Raw genomic sequence first — 13,235 nt, 5'->3', positions numbered from 1 at the left:
CATTGGCTTCAATGCACTCATTTACAGCTGCAAACAATTTGGTATGTGGAAGAGAAAAAGATCTTCCACATCAAGGGAAAACCCCAAGTGTACTGTGGACGTATTCTGTAGTAGGTACTGTATAACCTCCTCTGAGTTTGGGGTCAGGAATGGATCGGCCAATTCGAGGTTGAATAGGTGTGGCAATAGGAAGCGTGACATCACCCCGTGCCAAGATGCTGTTTCTGTAATCAAAACCCGGAATGGATATCCTTCTTTGTGTGTTGTGGCGGCAAAAAACATCTAAATAGTCCATCTTGGTAGTCGAAATTAGTTCCTTCATTTGCGTTCGTCTGTTTTGCTCACCTCCTCCTTTCCTATACCCTCCCCACATTCTACCTTGCCCTAACTTGGCTCCTTTGGCAGTTTACTAGAGGGGGACGATAGGAGGATTGTCTTCCCTGCAGAAAACCGAGGTTGTAAGTCGGCCTTTAAGGACTTTTTGTTCTGTCGTGCGCACCCTCATCAAAAAATTTTTTTTTTTTTCCTTGCAGATCTGGCGCGAATATGACACGGACGGCAGCGGATATATTGAAGCAGACGAACTGAAAGTAAGTATCTACGAGAAGGTTCTCAATAGATAATCTGGATAGCGCGGAATTAGAAGGATAAAGAGAATTCTGAAATAAACGCTCGCACGCAGCTCGCTCTCTTGTACAGACAGGCCCATTACAACAGGAGACTGCCTACACTAATATCTGCAATTCTCACGACAAAAAAAAAAAAAAAGAGGAAACAATAGCTAAAACTCACACCACGCGGTGATAAAACGGACATACGTATACATATATACCCTTGTAGCGTGTCGACAGATAACCAACGCGGGACTAGGAACGCGCTTATTTTGCGAAAGATGCTGCGATAATTAGCCGGACACCTGTCCGAACAATTCCCAGGTGACGGCTGAAAGTTTCGGCCACAACATCTCGCAGTTGCCCGAGCCGAATTTCCGTCGGACTTTGTTTGCGTAACTCGCCATGACGGAAAACGAGAACAGTGTAGGAAAGCGCGCGACCAACTGTGTCCCCACGCAGCTCTTGCATAAACAGTACGCCTTCAAAGCCGAGCTTTTTACAGCGAGCCACGGGAAAAACGACGCTTTTGTATGACGCCCATCCCGAAGTATATTTTCGCTTTAAAGTTTACGAAAAACGTGACATATACCCTTTTGTTCAGTGGAGTCGCTATAGTGAATACGTCTGTGGCGTTATCTCGGGCATTTCGTCAAACAGAAATGCTGCAAAGCGTAACAAAATATAACATCTCTCTCTCTCTCTCGCTCTCTCTCTCTCTCTGTCTGTTGCGAAAGTTGGTTTCAGAAAATGGAAGTGCAAGGACCCAAAGACATCGGCTCTTTTACTGTTTATTCCGTTTTTGTTGTTGCTGTTGTTACTGTTGTTGTTTTTTTTTTTTGGTTTATTGGCGCGATGCTGCTTACCAAATTTTTATTACATACTGCTGACTCTCATTCTGTCTCATACTGACTATTGTTCAGTCGGACCGGTCCCAATTGCCTCAAAAATCAGGAGAAGCGACTAATCAGACAAACACGCGAGTCAGAAAGCCCCTTCGTTCTTTACTAATGAGGTGCCTCTCAGCGCCAAGCGACTGCTTTCGTGGTTTCAAGCCACAAAGCTCTCCCGGATTGTAAGAGGTTTCAAGCCACAAAGCTCTCCCGGTTCCCGATGTCTTTGAAAAGTATTTCGTGTACTGCATGTAAAAAAAAAAAAAAAAGAAATCCACTGCAAATAGCTAGCCCACAAAAAAAGGCGTCATCTTCGTGGACACACGCCACACGTCGTCCAAGACGCGAGTAAAGGCCCGTTTACATTCTTGCGACTTCTTAAAACTTTGTGGCTTGAAACCTCTTACAACAAGAGGACACACTGGCGCCATCTATTGGGTAGCAGTGTAAACTTGCCGGTCCGGCATATTTTCTATTTCTCTCGCGCATTATCCTTTCTTTCTTGGCTCGAAAAACTTTTGTCAACGTTATAAACGAGCCTTTCTTATAAGTAATATGCACAATTGACCTCGGAAATCCCGCAAAACCTTCGCTCTTGTGAAATGCAGTTCCAGGGTCACCGCATAGATGGCGCCAGGATGTCAGTCTGTTCCCTCGTCCTAAGAAATTTTAAGAGGTTTTAACTAGGGGTGTCGCGAACTTTTGTCGAACCAGATTTTTAGGTCGAACTTTCGGGGTTCGACTGGGTGGAACCGGTCGACGAACCTTCGAACTTTTGACTAGGGGTGTCGCGAACCGGCCGAGGTTCGAGTTCGACCAGGTTCGACTTTTTCGAACTTTTCGTGGAAATTTCGACGAACCTTGTATTGAGGTTCGACTCGTGTGCGCATGCGCGACAGGCTGGCCAGTTGGCTTCGGATTGGATGGTAATGGCTAAAGGATTAATTAAGGGCACCGCTGATTGGTTATTTCAGTTAATACAGTACAAAAAAATTAATTTATTAACATCTTCAGTGATTAGAATTGGTTTCTTTTAATTGCAACTGTTCATAAAATAAAATAACCCTTTGCATAAAAATAAATTCTCCAAACCTAGACATGTGTGTATCAAAGTCTGGCTACGCTGTCCGCAAAGTCGAACCGGTCGAATCTGGTGAAAAGTTTCGAAGGTTCGTCGAACCGGTTCGACCCAGTCGAACCCCGGAAGTTCGACCTAAAAATCCGGTTCGACAAAAGTTCGCGACACCCCTACTTTTGACCGAATTCGACCGGTTCGATTTTGTGGACAGTGTGGCCAGACCTTGATACAAGCATATCTAGGTTTGGAAAAAAATTTTATATGAAAAGGTTTTTTCTTTTTATTATTTTATAAACAGTTGCAATTAAAAGAAACTAATTCTAATCACTAAAGAAGTTAATAACTTAATTTTTTGTACTGTATTAACTGAAATAACCAATCAGCGCTGCCCTTAATTCATCCCTTAGCCATCACCATCCAATCCGAAGCCAACTGGCTAGCCTCTCGCGCATGCGCACACGAGTCGAACCTCAATACAAGGTTCGTCGAATTTTCCACTAAAAGTTCGAAAAAGTCGAACCTGGTCGAACTCGAACCTCGGCCGGTTCGCGACACCCCTAGTTTTAACAAGTCTCGTCTCTCTCGGTCGTACTCGGTTGCAAGAGTGTGAACGGGCCTTAGCTTCCTGCGCAAGGTTTGTCGGCGAGACAGGCTAAGCCGCTAAAGTCACACCGTTCGTACAAAAGACGGCCTTTCTTGTATGACGATTCTGACACACTGGTCATGCAAAAATCTGTCTGCACACATGTTCATGTATGAAACCAACATACTTCGAAGATTGTCCGCAGATAATTCCGTCATCATTTATGATGTTTGAGCAGCGCTACTAGGCCCGCGGGCATCCAAACGGCAAAAATAAAACTATAATCGGAAATAATACTCTCATCTAATACACGGTGGTGCCGTATTGAGGTGTTAACTCGCACTGAGAAGAGAAAGACCCACAAATCAATGTTGATTTAAATTTGGCCAATAGGTCATCATTGATTCGATTTGATCGCTCGACGCAAAAAAATGTCACTGACAGAACGAGAACAGCAGGTCGGTCCTTCGGTTGTCCCGCCTCCTGTGCGAGCTTCCTGTGCACCTTCGATAACGCGTCGGCATCTCGGGAGCTTTTAGTGAGCACGTACAGCCAAAGTGAGACCATAGCCTCCTATTTACTGAAAAAACCTGGCAGATGGCCACGAGAAGCGGCCGCCGAAATGGAAAAGATGGAGAGGCAGACAACGGATGAGAGGATGGATGGATGGATGAATACGGCTGAGCCCTTTGGATCGGGCGGTAGCTTACGCCACCTAGCCATTTTGTTTTACCATTTAAGCTTAGAATATTTAAATGTGAAATCTATATTCACTCCGCAGTGCAAAGAAAGTGAGGCTATGAAACCCCCTTGCCATCAGTGGATAAGAAAATACCTAGTTTTCTCTCGATTTCTGCCACCATTCACTTAATCTTTGCTTGGTAATCTCTACAGTCTTGAAATCCACTCTCCCTTCGCTGTCTCTAAAACCCAATGACTTTATTAAATCTATGTTGTCTTCGGTAGGCATAGGGTGAAGCCCTTTACAGTAGAGTATCAAGTGCTCAGCCGTCTCGTCCTCCTCTCCACAAGCAGTGCACACTGTATCAATTTCCTGGTACTTCACCCTGTATGTTCTGGTTCGCAGAACACCCGTTCTTGCCTCAAACAGCAATGAGCTTCCCCTAGAATTGTCATAAATGCTTTCTTTGGCAATAACTCTTTTGTTTAATCTATAGCTTTCCAGAGCCGTCTTTGTCTGCATTCCCTCTAGCCACCAATCTCTTTCTGTGGCCTTAACTTTCTTCTTAACTGAGACTTGCTCTTCGGTATCTTCGCTATAGCCCAAAAACTTTCCTCTTAATTTCCTAGTGCGCTGTCTCCACTTTGTGTCTACACTCCTCATGTATAAATAGCTGAAAACCTTTCGTGCCCATTGCTCCCCGTCCATTTGCCTCAACCTATCCTCAAAATCTACCTTGCTCACCGCTTCCCTGCTCTCAAATGATGCCCATCCCATGTCTCCTTGTACTCCCTGGTTTGGCGTTTTGCAATGTGCCCCCAAAGCCAGTCTACCTACTCCGCGCTGTTTTATTTCTAGTCTCGCATGCACTTCGGATTTCATGCATAGCACTGCGTTTCCAAAAGTCAAGCCAGGCACCATGACCCCTTTCCAAATCTCTCTCACCACCTCATACCTGTTGTAATTCCAGGAGAGCCACGTGACTGGCGCCCCGCTGCGGCGAGACACCGAAATACACTTCTCCCCAGCGAACAAGTGTGTTTCGGGTCCTCGCCGCTGCAAAAGCTGTGCGCTGACGTCGAGGTTCCCCGAGAAATGGCTCTTTGATGCTCTGTGCTACCAGATTCTCGCGCTCCAAATCTGCGACCGGGTACTATATGGCTCCGTCGTCAAACTGCCAGGCTTTGTGAGTTTAGAGGCTATGGCGAGACGGAGGAGCGCGTGTCGGGCATCCGAAAGAGACGCCCTGGCGTTCTCATCCTCTAAGTGGCTAGAGCGTTTTGTCGATTCCGTTTCAGAATTTCCTCAAGGACCTGCTCCGTGAAGCCAAGAAAGACAGCATCGAAGAAGACAAGCTTATCGAATACACCGACACTCTGGTGAGAATTGTAGCTAAGCATTTGCCTCGTCTATTACCGGTTTTCCCACTCATTTCAATCCAAACGACGATAAATTTATTCCGAGTGCCTTCCAATTCATTTCAAGCGCCATCCCATTCAATCCCAATGCTACCCAATTTAGTCCTGGCGTCCACAAAATATACATGTGCTTACTTGTCTTTAGTGGTCGCGTTTCGCTTACACTTTTGATAACTAGAGTAATTGTTTATAGAATTAGACTTCGTTTGGGACTACTTCATTACTCCATAACTCCATTACTTGGAGTTACTAGTCGCATGATCGACGTAGTTTAATTGTCATGCTGATTACTTTTCTGGTTACCTTGAGTTCTTAGAGGGGCATTCGACTTTAGCTGAATTGACGTTTTGCTTACTGTTTCTTTTTAGTTCTACTTATTATTGATACAATTAAAATTATAAAAGGGCAATCGCAGCTTGTGATTACTCTTTTGATCTATTTTTGACATGTCTGCAATTATTTAAAGCTTAATAGGGGTATGGCTTGCAATTTTAATTACTTCGGCCCATCAAAAACACGAATTACAAGATAAGAGTTACACAAACATTTTGGATTACTCCCTCGATTACTTAGAGGAATTATTGACAAAATATAACTCGGTAGAAGCTCATTTGACCTTCCGATTACTGTTTGGTTCTACAGGTATCATTGACACAAATGACTTTATAGAGGCAAAATTTTCATTACTCAGTCGATTACTTTGATATATAATTGGGAAATGCGACTACATAAAAGTTCATTCAAAACGTACTCCTTTGATTACTCCGTGTTACTAGTCACCTAATTGACTTTAAATTAACTCAATTAACTTAGTAGTCACTTTTTTATATTTCCCCAATATATTAGTCACACTACTAAGTTTATATAATAATTATTGACATCTTTATTACTTTGGGCAACTACAGGTTTCTCCGCTCATAATAATCCAAGTGCCAGCTTTTTTATTCCGAGTGCACCTGAATTTAATCCAGCTGTACACCAATATAATCCAAGTGTCAATGAATTTAATCCAAGTTGTCAACAATGTAATCCCAATGCCATTCATTTTAATTCGAGAATCACTCAATTTACTTCGTTCATATCTGTAAATTAACTATGACTACTAATTCATTTGTTGCAACAATTTGAGAGGTCTAAGTTGCTAGCAAGTCATGAAAGACTTTTCATTCTATTTGCCCGTTGCGTGACTGGTTTTCTCCTGAATTTTAATGGATTTCCTAGACCATAATACCTGAGCTCGAGACTGAATTATGGGGATGTTTCGTCGGTATTAGAATAGTAACGAAACTTTTCAAGAGGCTTGACAGTGAACCCATGTTTGAAAAATGTGTATTTCAATTATAGTGTACGCATTCAATGGCATAAACATTTTCATTGCCAAACAAGGTGCTGATTTTTTACTCCATGTATTCCGCACTCAAATATTTGAGTTACATGTTCACGGTTTGAAGGACAGGCACAATGTACTCGAAGTTATTGCGGCCATAGGCTGCATTATCAATACGGTGAAATATCTGCATTGCTTCTTGCGTCGCCGTTTGGGGCATCTACCATCGGTGTTCCTTTAAGGTGGTAGCTTCAGGCCGCGCAAATACGGCTGTGCTATTCTCACTGGGTAAGCTTTCACGCCGGACTTGAGCTTGAAAAACATATCTACAATTCGGTTGAAGAAAGGACTGCATGGCGGTAAGTACTTCAAAGAGTGCCCCTGGGACAAGGCGGCGTCTGCGGCTCGTCGGTGTGCGGGAGCATTATCAAATATAATGACCGCATCCTGGCTGGGAGATGTTGCCATGATCTTACTCGAAACCTCCTCCAGGAATTCGTTGAAAGTCAACCAGGACACTTTTTCCTCACTTCTCCACAAGAGGAACCCTTCAGCAGACATGCATGGGAAGATGTTGATATTGGGTCCTCTGGTACCTTAGTTCTCAAGATGGCGTCCTTCCCACGTTTCAACCTCCCAAACCTCCGACTACACCAGATATTAGAGTTTGTCTCGTCAACGCAATATCGAAGTTGAAGTGGGCCGTCCCCCTGCAGCCACGAAGCGTGTTTATTTCTTGCACTTTTTCTGTCATCGCGATTTCGGTCAACGGGCTGCAAAGAAAGTTGCTTTGTTGTGTAACCGTGTCCATCCAAAAGTCTGTCAATTGTAGATAGGCTGATTTGGATACCTGGCCCAGCTGCTCCAAGCTCTTGTTTGAGTTGCTTTGGCGTGTAGGTTGGGTGTTCATCCGCCATAGCAGCCAGATCCTGCACAACATCGGAGTCGAATGTCTTCTTTTAGCCTCCTCTGGGCTTCGGGTCATCTCTGTCAGTCTTCGCAATCGACTGAGCAGTCTTCACGTTAATTCCTAGTATTTCATCAAGTTGCTTGATGTTACCGCCTTGTCGCCAGCAGTAAGGAAGCCACGCCCGATCTTGATCGGATACCTTTTGGTAGGATTGTTTAGGTAGGTTTGGATCCTTCCGAGACCGATCTCGACACCTTGCATTAGACAAGCCCATTGCCAAGAACGTTCACAAATGCGGGTGACTTGCGTGCAAATCGTCGAACCGCTCCAATCATTTTTATCTGCCTTGTAGGGTTGAGAATTTACCGACGTCTAAAACCAAGAGGGCAATGTCAGGTTATCGTCTGCAACTGCGGCACGGCGGGAGCATATCGCGAAGTGTTTGCAGACGAAGCCCGTTGTAGCAGACGAAGCCCGTCGATAAAACAGCGTCCCCGCTCAAACATACCGCAAAGTTTTCGCAGACAGTCTCCGTGGAATAGCAGAAGGCGTCTGTTGTTGAAACCATTGGACAGCGCTTCTTGGGTAGTCTGCAAACACTTCGTGGTATGCTTGCGCCGTGCCTCGGTTGCAGATGATAACCTGGCATCTCCCTCTTGGTTTCAGACGTCGGCCGATACTCAACTCTCGAAGGCAGATGAAAACGATTAGAGCGGTTCGACGTTTTGGAGGTGCAAATCGACGAACCGCTCTAATCGTCGCCCGCATTGGTGAACGCTCTTGGCAGTGAGTTTGTCTAGTGCAAGGTGTCGAGGTCGGTCTCAGAAGGATCCAAACCTACCTAAACAATCCTACCAGAAGGTATCCGATCAAGATCGGGAGCAGTTGCTTTACTGCTGGCGGCAAGGTGATAAAATCAAGCAACTTGATGAAACAATACAAATTGATGTGAAAACTGTTCACTCAATTGCGAAGACTGACAGATATGAACCGAAGCCCAGAGGAGGCTCAAAGAAGACATTCGACTCCGATGTTGTGCAGGATCTGGCAGCTGCAGTGGATGAACACTCAACCTACACGCTGAAGCAACTCAAACAAGAGCTTGGAGCAGCTGGACCAGGTATCCAAATCAGCCTATCTACAATTGACAGACTTTTGGATGGACACGGTTACACAACAAAGCCACTTTCTCTGCAGCCCGTTGACCGAAATCGCGATGACGTAAAAAGTGCAAGAGATAAATACGCTTCGTGGCTGCGGGGGAACGGCCCGCTTCAACTTCAATATTACGTTGACGAGACAAACTCTAATATTTGGTGTAGTCGGAGGTTTGGGAGGTCAAAACGTCGGAAGGACGCCATCTTGAGAACTAAGGTACCAGAGGGCCCAATACCAACCTCCTCACATGCATGTCTGCTGAAGGGTTCCTCTTGCGGAGAAGTGAGGAAAAGTGTCCTGGTTGACTTTCAACGAATTCCTGGAGGAAGCTTCGAGGGAGACCATGGCAACAGCTCCTAGCCAGGATGCGGTCATCATATTAAATAATGCTCCGGCACACGGACGAGCCGCAGACGAAGCCTTGTCCCAGGGGCACTCTTTGAAGTACTTACCGCTATAGAGTCCGCTCTTCAACCCAATTGAAGAGTTGTTTTCCAAGTTCAAGACCGGCGTTAAAGCTTAGCTTAGCGAGCATAGCGCAGCCGTACTTGCGCAGCCTGAAGCTACCAAGTTAAAGGAACACCGATGGCAGATGCTCCAAACGGTCGCCGTTTGCAGCAATGCAAAAAATTCTACGTGTTGATTGCGCAGCCTACAACCGCAATCATTCCGAGTACATTGTGTCTGCTCTTCAAACCGAGGACATGTAACTCACATATTCGAGTGTGGAATACACGCAGTCAAAAATCAGGACCTTGATTTGCAATGAAAATTTTCAGGTCATTGAGGGCATACACCTAATTGAAATGCAATTTTTTTCCAAACACCGTTTTCCTGTTAAGCCTCTTGAAAATTTTCGTTATTTTTCTAAAACCGACGAAACATCCCCACCATTCAGTCTCGAGCTTACGTATTGGGGTCTAAGAAATTCGTCAAAATTCACGAGAAAACCAGTCACGCAACGTGCATATAAAATGAAACGCCAGATTTTGCATTCACGACTTCCAGCAATTTAGACCTCTAAAACGGTTGTAACCTATGAGTTAGTAGTCATAGTTAATTCACAGATATGAACGGATTAAATTGAGTGACTTTCGAATTAAAATGGATGGCTTTGAGATTAAATTGTTGACAACTTGGCTTAAATTCATTGACACTTGGATTAAATTGGTGTACGGCTGGACTAAATCCAGGGACACTCGGATTTAAAAAGCTGGCACTGTGATTATTATGAGCGGCAAAACCTGTACTTGCATTTCTTTCGCATTTCGGAATATCTAGTGCACAGTGACCTAAGCGCTTTTCTTCCCATTCTTAAATCTCTCCTCTAGCTCTCTTTCCTTTACCTACCTCTACATCAGACGGAATATCAGTTCAGCACACACGTGAAAACGTCATATCTACCTCTCGTGACGCGTAGATATTGAACATAGTTACAGTTGCGCACACAGGGACAAGGACAGAGAAGAGGAACACGTAGACGACAGACAAGCGCACACTCACAGCTCATGTATTAACCAAAGAAGAAAAGAAAGTGGTACAGAACGCGGTATCCGCTCGAGCGTTGGTCACACAGGCACGAGCTCGGACCACGGGTCCGAGGGCCCGAGGCAGACACGTAAAATTACCCGCACGAAAAAGATTTTAAGAAGGCAATTTCCTCCCCTGTTAATGAAACAGACGGAAAGCTAACGCATCGCTCGCCCATGCTTAGGATAATAAAAGCTTCAAATATCTCTCTGGTGTGTTTTTCTCGGTACCTGCCTATTATCTTGGTTTTTGCTAAGGATGGCGTACATTACAGGATTTACAGTGCAGGGGTAGATGGCCCCCCCACCGTAGACTTTAGAGAGAGATTGTGCTCTCGTAGCCGGTCGTTCACACACCGTCCGGTCTGTCCAACGTAGCTTTTACCACATGAAAGGGGGATACTATATACTACACTCAGGGAGCAGGGCACACAAAAGTGGGAGTGGTTCTTGTGGCACATATGTTTTTTTGTTTTTTTTATGTTCTATGTTCAATAACTACCAACTCGCCCAACTGTCTACTCTACTACTGCGTAGATATTGAATCTTCCAAGTCCGTATGTGCACGCGCGTCATTCTTCCCCGAACGCGTGTGTAACGACCATGTGGTAACTACACGCGAAAGCATCGCAAAGGTGGCAATCGCAGTGCACCGACCGTATGGCCAACCCAAGGAGAACACCACGGGAGATCTGTCCAAAATGTCTGTGACCGCAAAATTGCCAGTTACCGCTCAAAATGTGACCGAAGCGAAAGAAATAAATACTACTGAAAAACCGGGGTTCGTCTCTCGATAAGCGCGCCCAAAACAAGAAACGTAAACAATGGGCGGAAGGAGCCCGGGGCGTTCTCTCTTTATATTTCGTTTTACCTTAAGTCCACACGCAGCCGACGTTACGAGCTGATGGGAGTAATGAGAGAGCGTCAAAAGGGAACCATTATGGTGTTAGTTATGTTTTTGTTTTTGCAGTTCGTGTTCTATCATCGCTGAAACAATCATAAACAGAAGAGGCCCAGTGACTTGCGCTTTTGAGTCTGCTTGATTGGTCCCATCAGCTCGTAGCGTCGGCTGCGTCTGGACTTAAGCTGAAACAAAGTATAAGCTCGCTATAAATTGAGCTTGTTCAGAATGGAAGCTTTGGAGTGCTGGTAAAGCATGATTATTTAAAACGTACAGCGAAACAGATGGAACGAAAGAAAGGAGACGAACAACCGCTTAAGTTACAACTGAAGTTTTAATCGTCAAGGCACAGCCTATATACACGATCAAACAAAGGAAGCTCACAAAGCCAATGACATCCCGCTAAAAACCCCACAATCATCGCGCATGCTGTCGTCCCGTGAGAGAAAATCTAATTCTTTCGCCGACAAAAGAACCGACGGGGCACTGACACACTCCTCCCCCAAGCGCGCTATCGCCTCTGCCTCTATAATCTCCCTGGTCAGGGCATTGGCACTTCTTCCAATGACAGTACATTTTTTTTTTTAATTCCGCATCACAGCCACAGTTGCGACAATGAATGCCCAGGTGTCCTGATACTACCCTGTTTACATTGTAACAATGCTCTCTTAACCTATCATTGAGGCATCTGCCCGTCTGGCCTACGTATTGTTTACCACAGGACAGCGGAATGGAATAAACAACTTTCTCTATACAATCAACAAACCGATTTTTATGCTTATCTGTACACTCCAGAGGCCTCCCGGTAAACTGATTAACATTTTTGCAAAGTTTAGACAACCTGTTCGGGGCAGAGAAGACCACAATGACGTCTACCCGCTTTCCTATTTTCTTCGCGGACCCCTTGCGGATCGGCGGAGATGATGGAGGACCCCGTTCATGGTGAGGGGAAGGGAAATGTATACGTTAAATGTAATAATTATTGAATAAATGAATATAACTAAAGGCTAGCGTGAAGTAGACCTCTCTTATTGACATTCACACGAGAAAACTCGCCCGAAAACTAAAACATTTCTTCTCGATCTTAAAAAAAAAAAAAAAAAAAGACAACTTTTATTGCCGGGCTTGACTGATGAGGCAGGGCTTCACGGACCCCTAGAATGCCTTCGCGGGCCCCAAAGGGTCCGCGGACCCCCCTTTGAGAACCACTGCTTTAAGCCATGGGAAACTCTATGTAAATACGGGACCACGGCAACCTTGTTTCTTCCTTAGGAGCGTTTTCCAAATTTTCACCGCCTTCTAATTTAATTTTCTTCCACAAAGTGTCGAGGAATGCAGAGATAGGGACCCCAAACAACTCATTGGGTTTTTAAATGAACATAATGACAGAAGCTTCAACGCATGCTCTTTGGACATCAAGGATTTGTTTTATTCGCTTCCCCACGGGAAATGGCTGTTCTGTGTCGAGGAATGCATAGATAAGTTTGGGTCAGTCGCCTTCCAGAATGCGACTGGCGTGTCAGTCGGGGGCTTCCTCGAATTACTTTCCTTTTATCTTAGATCAACGTTCACCTCATGGGAACAGAGCACTTTTTTTTTCCTTTTTTTTTTTTTTTGCAAAAAAAGGGATTTAGATCAAGTTCATTTCATGGAAACAGAGCACTTTTTTTTTTCTTTTTGCTAAAAAACGGTGTGCGCATAGGGTCTTGGATCGCCCCCATTCTCAGTGATATATACCTCGTACATCATGACAGAGATCTTTCTAGCCCTTTAGACAGTCCAAGTGTGGTAAAAAAGTTTAGATACGTTGACGACTATCTCGTGATTTTAGACAGTACTAAGCATGGCGTGACCCACTTTGTGTCAAGTGTATGGTCTGTGTTTGGTAATTGCTTGGCCCCATTGGTTTTGACTCACGAGTTGGCTGCCAATGGGTCCATACGTTTCCTCGACCTTCGTCTTCATTTTCTGGAAGATCATGTTTGTTGGTCGTTCGAACCTCGTGGACGATAAGATTGATAAGATAAAAACCAGTTTTATCTTATCAATCCGCCCATTCAAAATTGGTAAAAATCGTGAGTTTGTGTTTTACGAATGCCCTGAAGAAATCCTGCTTTCATCAAGCACAGGTGAGCTTTGACACTC

General features: G+C 44.7%; 1 protein-coding gene across 1 annotated transcript in view; it reads left to right on the top strand.

Annotated features, from left to right (window-relative positions):
* Positions 1-13,235, top strand: part of LOC8027192 (calbindin-32) — a 204,137-nt gene that overhangs the window by 175,116 nt on the left and 15,786 nt on the right. The window contains exons 5-6 of the mRNA XM_040504192.2: positions 534-590; positions 5,146-5,226. Coding sequence (XP_040360126.1) covers positions 534-590; positions 5,146-5,226 — 138 coding nt within the window. The remainder of the gene's footprint in view (positions 1-533; positions 591-5,145; positions 5,227-13,235) is intronic.

Source organism: Ixodes scapularis, unplaced genomic scaffold, assembly GCF_016920785.2.
Source record: "Ixodes scapularis isolate PalLabHiFi unplaced genomic scaffold, ASM1692078v2 PGA_scaffold9__187_contigs__length_104089568, whole genome shotgun sequence".
Lineage (NCBI taxonomy): Eukaryota > Metazoa > Arthropoda > Arachnida > Ixodida > Ixodidae > Ixodes > Ixodes scapularis.
The sequence above is the reverse complement of the archived record's forward strand: the minus strand, read 5'-3'. Positions and strand labels throughout refer to the sequence as shown.